Here is a 10502-nt window from a genome sequence, read left to right on the forward strand (position 1 = left end):
TTTATTGATGCAGTAAGAAACGAATCGATGAATGAAACCTGTCATCTTTACAACGATTGACAAACACGGAATGTAACTTGAACACAACACATCCTACAAATACGAACCTGATTGAAAGAAATAATGATAATCAAATCCTTGATGACAGCAACACTCAGTAACACTCACAAAACAAATACTGTATATTGACAGTCATGTTACGTTATTTTTAAAATGTTCCCTTTTCTTTTCTACCTTTTTAACACACTACTTCTCTGCGATACGCTCGGGTATATATATATGTATATATATATATCCCGATCTACATACTCGAATAATGGATACTTTATTCGCCATCAATGATTGTTTTGGTAAAGCCATACTCAGTGTATTCATTAGATGAACGGTAAAAAGTAAGAGCGAGGGAGGATGACTCATTGAGGCATGCAGGCTGTAGCGCGTCAACTCTATCTGAATTGCGCGATCACATTTGAAAAAATATATCTTTTCAAGTTCTATTTAGTCCATATGTGTCAAACTCAAGGGCCGAGGGCCACATCCGGCCCGGCGTGTAATTATATCCGCCCCGAGATCATTTTATATACTGTATTATTGTTATTAATGGCCCGGGGATATGAAGCGCTGGTAACACAATAAACTACAGATCCCATAATGCAGCGCTTCAGCTGCCTTGCCGAACACTTACGCGTTAATCAAGTCTACCTTATGATGCTGCAAGTTATTGCGAAGCTAGAGTTATTGCGCACTGAGTTTGCACGGCGCTTTGGTGACTTTGAAGAACAAAAAAAGTCCGTCTACATGCGGCTCGAACCTTGTGCATGTTTGGTAGCACATATCTGTGTGAGAAGGTCTTCTCAGTGATAAAGACTAACAAAACAGCACACAGGAGTCGCCTCACTGATGAGCACCTGCAATCCATCCTGAGAATCTCCACAACACAGAACCTCACACCAAACAGAAACGAACTTGTGGCCAAAAAAAGATGCCAGGCGTCCAGCTCTAAAATGACATATGAGCAAAGACAACTGAATGATTTGATTTGTTATTGCACGTAAGAGCAGGAGTCAACCGTTTTAACAAACAGCGTATTGCACTGATCTGAAATAGCTGTGTGTGTATATATGTAGATATGTATGTATATGTATATATATGTTTATATATGTGTGTGTGTATGTATGTATATATATATATATATATATATGTATTTGTGTGTATATACAGTATGTGTGTGTATGTATGTATGTGTGTGTGTGTATATATGTAGATATATATGTATGTATATATGTGTATATGTATAGATATGTATATATATATATGTTTATATATATATATATATATATATATATGACAACAACACTCATCACTCACAACAGTGACAAAACAATTACATTGACAATCAGGTTACGTTATTTTCAAAATGTTTCCTTTTCTTTTCATTGCTTCTTTAACACACTACTTCTTCAGCTGCGAAGCGCGGTATTTTGCTATATATATATATACATACACACACACACACACACACACACACACATACATACATACATATGTATAATTTGTGTGTGTGTATGTATGTATGTGTGTGTATATATGATGTAGATAGGTATGTGTATATATATATGTACTGTATATATATATATATATATATATATATATATATATATGTGTATGTATGTGTGTGTGTGTATATATATGACAGCAGCAATCCAAGCTGTGAGAAAACAGTAAAAAGGAGGCATGTCAGACGTCGTGGTACATTTTCTGATGCAGCTAGACGAAAATAACTTTGTGACGCTGCCACCAACTACACAAAACAATTACTTTCACAATCACGTTACATTATATTTAAAATGTTTCCTTTTCTTTTTCATAACTTTTTTAACACATGACATCGCTATGGCGCTGGTATTTTGCTATATATATATATATCACAGCGACACTCATAACAGTGACAAAACAATTACATTAACAATCATGTTACGTTATTTTAAAAATTTTTCCTTTTCTTTTCGTACCTTCTTTAACACACTACTTCTCCGCTGCAAAGCGCGGTATTCTGCTAGTATATATATATATATATATATATATATATATATATATATATATATATACTCAGCAAAAAAGCTTCCCCTGCTTTATAAACGAACACCATATAAGGTCGTCGTTTCTCCTTGCTTCGCGGTTCTGTACGGTTTTATTGTTCATTTATTACGATTCTTATAGCTATTGTGTAGCTATTCGAGACTTACTGTACTGTTCAGGTACCCATTTCCTTTATTTAATCCGCGGCTTGTACGCTATTTTTTGTTCGCTTATCACTATTAGAGATATTTATTGAGTCTCTTCTTTAGCTGACTGCCTGCTCATATAAGGCGCTCCGCTGGTTTTTTGTGAAGCAGCCTTTACACAGCTTCTCCGCTGTTTTATAAACGAACAACATATAAAGCCATCCTCTTTCCTTGCTTTGCCAAGAAAGCTGCCTTTTTATTTAATCCACGGGATCTCCACTGTTTTATTGTTCGTTTATTACGATTATTATAGTTCTCTTTATATATATCACGTTGTCAGTTCAGCACTCTGGTTGTAATATGACAAAGCTGCGCGAGCTCACTCTTGAGAATGCAACATATAGTTGTCCAGGAGAAAAGCAATCTTGTGTGAAATCAATGGCAACCTTTTGTTGGGTCTGTCCCTGAGACTTCTTACTTCTCATCGCAAAGCAGAGCCTTACTGGAAATTGGAGGCATCTGAATTGAAATGGGAGATCAGAGGGTGTAACGGGGATGCGAGGAATACATTGAGTGTGGAGAAACTCTAGAGACAGCATGTGTATTAACTTGTGGATTTTTCTGTGAGTATTTGGTGGCAGCATGACAAAGTTGCTTCCGCAAGACCGCGTTAGCTGCGGAGCGCAGCACAGAGCGAAATGAGGAGAATGGGAGGGGAGAGGATGACATCACTCCCCCACCCGCCACAACTGTCAATCCCCCCACAAACACAGTCTCTCGGAATTTGCATAAGCACAGCCCTTCACCAGCAATTTTAACTTAGTTACAAAGTGATCAAAACTCTCGTTTATACCCTGCGTCCCCTAATTAAACTTGGATCACGCATTAGCCGTGGGCATGACAAACGCCAGCGGCAGCCTGTCTATGAACTTAATTTAAACTTTAGGTTTACACCGTGCTTTGTTTCCAAAGTAGCTGCAGTCATGAATATGCTTGTATATGTCACTCGCTCGCTTCTTATTGTTTCGCTGCCTTCTCAATTGTATAATGCATGTTTTCTTCAGCGCTTTTTGGAGCTCTTCCTTGTTTTCTACGTACTGCGCTCACAGTCAGTTCACGTGATTACGTGGGAGGCGTGATGATGTCACACGAAACTCCGCCCCCCACGGCCATCGAGCTGAACTCCATTACAGTATATGGAGAAAAATAGGTTCCAGTTATGACCATTACGCGTAGAATTTCTAAATGAAACCTGCCCAACTTTTGTAAGTAAGCTGTAAGGAATGAGCCTGCCAAATTTCAGTCTTCCACCCACATGGGAAGTTGGAGAATTAGTGATGAGTGAGGGTTTTGCCTTCTAAATGTAAAATGTAAAACCCTGATGGCCAGAGATATACAGTAAATGGCTAATCAGCATAGGTTTGACTCATAGAAACACGGAATAATGTTTTGCGGCACATTGAGCTAAGCATTATGTGCTATTCTAGACAGGCAACTGTCTATAAAAGTTGTGCAGTGGGTATGCAGTGCCCCAGAATATCCTACAAGTATCAAGGGCAAGAGCACTAATAAAGAACTGATGCTACAAATGAGACTGTTCTATGTATGAGAATTCCCACACCTCTAGTTTTCTTTGTAAAGCTAGAATGGAACATTTGGCCAGTCCAGTCCTTTTGTAGCCAGAACTGACCCTTGCTTAGTAAGTGGGTCTCCTGTAAAAATACTATTTTAGCGTTTAAACCGGTTAGGTGAGAGAATACTTTCTCTTTAATTCATGATTCAGGCCTTTAACATTCCAGCTGACAAAGTTAACTCTCCCATCATGGAGACATTGATTCTGAATTTTTGATGTCATTTTATAGTCTTAACTGGAAGTGAGACAGCTTTAACCTTAATTTCCTACTTCCCCAAGAGTTATTGCCATGGGGCCTATTGTTATGTTGGTAGTTATAATTATAAGGATTAAAAGAATGGATTAGATATAGTAGATATAGCCTGCTCTCTTTCTCTACCCCCCTTACCCCCAACCCTCCCATTTTGCCTTCCCACGTGAGGCTGGACCCCACTTCATGCAGTCCCGGTCCTCTGACATACCTAGAGACAGAGCATGTCCAAAGCAAAACAAGCCCCCACGCAGCAGCGTTTTAGGATTAAAAAATAGAGATATCTATTGCCAATATAGTCTAAATATTATATGTCTAAAATATAATCATTAACAAACTATAAACTTAAAATATAATCTTCAGCAATCTTAAAGTATTAAGATAATAAACCCGGGGAATGGTGTTAGAAAGTGGTCCAGAATCAGCATAGTAAGTCTTAATGCAATAATAACAATAACAATAAATTAAGAGTATGATGTTAAACAGTCTCCTTTAGGGTAGAGAAAAAAAAAAGAAATAATAAATAAATAAATAAATAAAATTAAGCACACACATCTATAACTGTAATTAAAACATAAACAGATAGCGTCCGAGTAGTAAATAGGATGTATAATTATAAAACTGTATCATTACAAATGGCTCAGACAGAAGGTTATATATCCTTGCCATGTCATGACAGGCTACGACTCACTATTGTGTTTCAGAATAGGGTCGGGATAAGCTTTCTTAATTCCTTTTCTGCTTCTTCCTTGCTGGCAAAGACATAGAATTGGCCTTGAACATCCACTTTCAGTTTGGCAGGATACAAGAGGCTGTATTTGATATCGGCTTGCCGTAACCACTGTTTAATGTTGTAGGAGGCTGCACGTTTAGCAGCTGTTGCAGGAGAGAAATCAGGGAATATACGAATGTGGTTATTTTCATATATAATCTCTTGCTTGTGTCTGAGGAGTGCCATCACCTCTATCTTAAATAATAATCTCTCGAAGCGGATAAGAAAAGACCTAGGTCTAATGGTATTTGATCCGCGTATGTGATAAGCCGCTGCTATCTCAGAATCTGATTTAAAGTCCTCTCCAATTATTTTAGAGAATAGTTCAGCTGCGAATTTCACTGGGTTTGGACATTTCACTATTCTCAGATAGACCTTCGATTCTAATATTATTCCTTCTGCTTTCATCTTCCAGAGCAGCAAGTCTGTCTCCGAGTTTTTTGCATTCGGAGTTGACAGCTGTTGCTTTTCCTTCAGCAGTGGCAGCTAGATTTTCGGCTGTTTCAATCCGAGTCATGAATGTCTCCTTGCCATCCTCCATCTGATCAGCAAGTGTGCTCAGTTTAGTTTAGGTTTCCTGAATGTGCTCTTCAATTTTACCCAGCATATCTTTAAAGACTGCCTCAAAGCGAATATATATGCGTTTCTCCAAGTCTATTATCCTGCTGCAGCTCCCGTCGGGAGCCGGAGACGATGTAGCGGACTATGGTCCCGAGGAGTCTGGGCTTTTGCCCATCTGATCCAGGTCAGTCTCTGAAAGGCCGTACCTTGAGCTTGAACTTGTCTGTCTGAGCTTGGATAGCTTTAGTTTTCATTTCTTTCTGAGTCCCTTTCTTGTTGGCTATGTTTATATATGTTTGCATACACTGTAGTAGTACGCTCAGGTTGGATAAATACAGGATATCTCAGGATAATAAGAAGATAATATGAAAAATAACACAGCTGCTAGCGGAGCTTCGCTTCAGACGTCCATCTCTTGCAACGGACGAGACCAAAACCTCGTTGCTTCAAGTTCAAATGTCATATTGCAAGCAGTGGGCTGTGCCATATCTCTATTAATGGTTAAAAAAAAATCTAATCTCAAGACCTTCATAGGCCAGAGTTTTCTTTGAGAGCATTAGGTACAGTCAGAAACCAACAATGAACACAGCCCCAGTCCCCGTATTGTATTCTCACTCACATGGAGTCAATCTGAATTTATCACACAATCAAACACATGCATCTTTGGCTCCAGTGATGCAAAACTGTACACTCAGAGAACAGACTATGCAGACAGAGAACAACATTTTTGCTCTGTAGTTTTTCAGTATACAGGGTGGCCATCCCCAAATCTTTTTACGTCTGCTGCCTCATCCTGTTTAGACCAGTTATTTAAAGAAACCCAGTTCCAGAAATGCCATGTATACCCTTACTCCTGTTAGACACACCAAGTTAAAGCACACAGAATTCTCCACGAGTAATCTGATTATGTGGCCTTTTAAAGCCTTAACTGGGTTAGAGTTAAGGATTCTGTAGTCTGTGCAAGTCTTGGCTTCACACAGGCATTTAGCAGCCACAGGCAGAAAGGGGTAGAAGTGACCACAAAGATAAACTAATGCGATCACCTGAACATTTCAGGAAATTTTTCTCCCGATTCAAATAATCTGTCTCAATCTTTTATATAATAAAACACACATGTCTGTCTATGTGTGTATGTGTCCTATCCCTTAGAGCACTAAGATTGGTTAGTTTGGCTTTGGCATGATGCAATCAACAGAGGAAATCTGAGTGTGAGACACACAAGGAGGAGAAACAGCATAGCAGACATGCTGAGAGAGTCACCTTCAAATACAAGAAGTATAAAAGTGATAAAGGAGGTGAGGAGAAGGTATATGTAGGGCAAGAGATAGCAAATCTTTTTCAATTACTAGGCTGACCCGCCTTTTAAGGCCACCGTCTTTTAATTTGACCACTTCTTAAGGCAATTCAATATGTTGATCAATTTGATATTTTTTACAAACTCATTAATTTGGTTATATTGCATTTGAGCGGTATTACTTTAATACTCGTAGTATCTGTTATTTTTGTGATGAAATTTAAACTTTTTTTCTATATTGAGGTCACCCTTTTGAACCCCCCTGATATTTACTACGCGGTGAGGCATTTGTACTCCATCAACATTAATTATTTCCAGAAACATAATTTTTGTCTATTTTTCCAGCGCATCGTGTACAAAAGCAAGGGAACGATGGGAGCACCAGAACTCTGCTCACATCATGTCGCTTCGTACCGCAAGCTGCAAGTAGTAAGTCTGTGATAAGCGGAATACCGCTATGCTTTCCACTCACGGGACAGAAGGACAATCCCGACCGCTTTTATATAGTAAGAAAGAAGAAGAAGATATCGCACAGTCTGGAGTAGAAAATCATCTTTTACATGAAAAAACGAAACTACAAATCCCATCGTGCATTGCAAAATGGACGGGGCGTGTGTGAAACTCCGCGCCTGCGTAGCACTCACGGGACGGAAGGACAATCCCGACTGCTTTTATATAGAAGGATTCTATTACCTGACAGGTAGGGTGACTAGAATTTCAGAAATCATAAAATTTATGCTGATGAGCTGAACATACAATGCAAACCTCAGCAAAACAGTCTTGGGAGAAACAGGCTCCATGCTTGTTTTAGGATTCATGGCAGCCATTCATGTTTAATGTTTTATTTTTAGTGCATTTCTATTACACTGGAGGGGTTTTCCAATAAGTCCATCAAGTCAGTAAGTGGACTTTTGCCATGTAAATAGTTTTTTTTTCTTTAGCACTAGAATTACCACAAAGCGCAATTGTGTTAAATTTGTACCTTTTGTGAAAGTATTTCTTTGATACTTCAGGCTTCATACATTATATAGTTTATGCCTACATTTTGTCATCTACTACTAGAATATAAAAAACGTTTCTCTTTTAACAATGTGTTTACACAGATTACTGTAGAAACGGAACAGACATGAAATGCGTGTGTTCCAAACAATGATCTATTATTTCCATTCTAAAACTCCACTTCACTCCCAGAAAATCAATCAAGGCATGAGCTGGGAGAAGTTTGTGTACGTTCTAAGTTGGTGGGCGGATGGAATAGCCAGGTGCTTGCAGCCCGATTTTATCAGCACATTTAGATGACAAAAGACGCTCGTGGAGAGCAGTGAACGATTTTAAGAAGTGATTTAAGGTGGAATGGATTTACGAGTTTTTTCGTAGGCTCTGGTAATTCTAGTGTTAAGAAATCAGGTTTTTGCCTTAACCAGGTTACTCATCTTATCCTGGCTTTGTGTGTGCATGTAAACACAGTCATTTTCAGAATAGAGATTCAAATCCAATCTTCTAGAGATGTGAGGTAACATCACTAAACACCGCATGGCCCAAAAGTGCAACCCACAGAAGCCAGTTTGAACTTTTCCTGTATACACAACAGGACTATTTAAGGTAAGTATTGTGATGGGGTCAAAACTTCAACACATTTACATCATACAGACACTCCTAAACATGATTTGATCACATTTGGGAGTGATATCTGCATGTCAGGATGTGAATGCCCTGACACGATAGCTCAAAAATAAAATCATTAATCTTGAGTGTTGTAACATGACAGATGTCTACTGAGAAAAAGTTCTCTAATAGATTTTGTTCTAAAGATAACACATTCCAAAGATAAACATCTTGGGAAAATATTGTAACACAAAATAAGTTTTAAGGTTATACGCTGGATATTTCGTTTTTTATTTAGGACAGTGGTTCCCAAACTCGGTCTTGGAGACCCACTGTGGCTGTGGGTTTTTGTTCCAACCAACTTCCGTTTTTCATTGGACTCTTAGCCTAATTAAGTGAGTCATTACTTCCCAGTTTCTGTGTTTTGCAGTCAATCTAGAAATTTCAAACTAAGTCTGGTAGATTTTTATTAAAATGTAATAAGTAGTTATATGGGGAATATGTCGTTTTTTTAAGTCATAAACCTATTTTTAACCTAATTTTCATTCAGCTTTTCCAGGTGTTCTGGTTATTGAATTGATATTTACGAATTAGCGGGTCTGACACTGGCGTTGTTGCAGCTTTGATCATCCTGGGTGTTAATAGTCACGATTAGGGTTGAATGAAGGGAGCAAACTACACAGGAAAAGGGGAAAACAGGAAAACAACAAAAGAGAATTAAGTATTACAGCTTTAGAAAAAAATAAAAAATATTTCTAAATGTCTTAATTGTAAAAACAATACTGTTTTTCTGAATGCAGAATAAGAGAAGAATAAAAAAGACCAGCTAATTAAATGAGATCAGTTGCTTTTGATTATCACCGATTGTGAATCTGGTTGGAACAAAAACCTGCAGCCACAGTGGGCCCCCAGGTCCAAGTTTGGAAACCACTGATTTAGGGAAATTTATCAGCCATAGCACTGCTGAAGAAACGAACCATGCTTCCTAAACGAGATTAAAATGATTGCACGGTTGGGGAGGGGATCGTTTTGTCTCAATATTTACTGACAATCCTGCGCAAGTGGCAGTGGTGCACCATGGTGCTTTAGTAAATAACGCTATACTATATTTAATTACCTACAAGCTAAACTTAACCGACAAGAGCGAGTGTGGCTGCCTGGTCGTGTCGTGTGCCCGTTAGTAATTTGCTATGTTTACAAAATGACAAATGTACTGTCCCTTTCTCTATTCAACAAAAAAAAAGTAAACTGTAGTTTCAACTATTCGGCAGACTAAACGGGAACTACGGCGCCGCATCACTATCCATTTTCTTCAATGAATTATCTTAATAGGACTACTGTGGTCACACTAAATTGAGTGAACTAGCCCACGTTTGTAATCTTCTGAACCCCATTTAAGCGGATTTTACAGATATAAACAGTCCCTTTCCTGTTTGTGTGTCCGCGCTAACATTCGTTCGCAGCGGCGTAAGTGTGTGCGCGCACGCATTACGTCTTGTACTTATTATTTTCGGCGCCGCGCAGACAAATGGCCTTTGTCGGGATTCATCGAGTGTCTCTGGAGCGTAACCCCTGTGCTCCAGTAGATGATTTACGACACGTTGTATATTCATCCTTCAAACATACTACACCTGTTACCTCCTGACCCGTAGTTCGTAGTTACCTTTATAGAAACAATCGTCCCGCTTTCTGTGTGATAGGACGACCTCTGCGGTGCGCACAGCATTATGGGCGAGTGCGCGCTCATTTAGTAGTACGGTGGCGCGCTTGCTGGCTAGTGCATTTGTGAAAGGGACACGATACGGCGTCTGCTCCTGCAATTGACAGAGCAAAGTGCACGGTTACTTCTTCAATGTATTTAATCATCAATTAATTAAGTACATTTTTTTTTCTTTTTTTTCTTTTTTATTTTTATTAATTTTATTGCACTCCATACAAAGCAATCAAGTTTTTACAAAAAGAAAAATAGAGTTAAGAACAGATCGATCCCCACCCTTGAGAGAGAGAGCAAGCCAAACGGCATAAAATTTTACAGCTTTTAAACATACCTAAATTAATAAATTCTCTATGCTTCATGAACTTATTTTAAAATATTACTGATTAGATCCTGCCATGTTTTGAAAAACGTCTGTACGGATCCTCTGAGTATTTGATTTTTTCCA

At 38.6% G+C, this 10502-nt stretch overlaps 1 protein-coding gene across 1 annotated transcript in view; it reads right to left on the reverse strand.

The window, feature by feature from the left end:
- c12h15orf61 (chromosome 12 C15orf61 homolog) overlaps positions 1-10076 on the reverse strand; it is a 20998-nt gene extending 10922 nt beyond the window's left edge. Inside the window, exon 1 of the mRNA XM_039773510.1 lies at positions 10004-10076. Within this exon, the coding sequence (XP_039629444.1) occupies positions 10004-10066 (63 nt within the window). The 5' untranslated portion in view covers positions 10067-10076. The remainder of the gene's footprint in view (positions 1-10003) is intronic.
- Between the last annotated feature and the right edge of the window lie 426 nt (positions 10077-10502).

The sequence above is a fragment of the Polypterus senegalus genome, chromosome 12 (assembly GCF_016835505.1).
Source record: "Polypterus senegalus isolate Bchr_013 chromosome 12, ASM1683550v1, whole genome shotgun sequence".
Classification (NCBI taxonomy): domain Eukaryota; kingdom Metazoa; phylum Chordata; class Cladistia; order Polypteriformes; family Polypteridae; genus Polypterus; species Polypterus senegalus.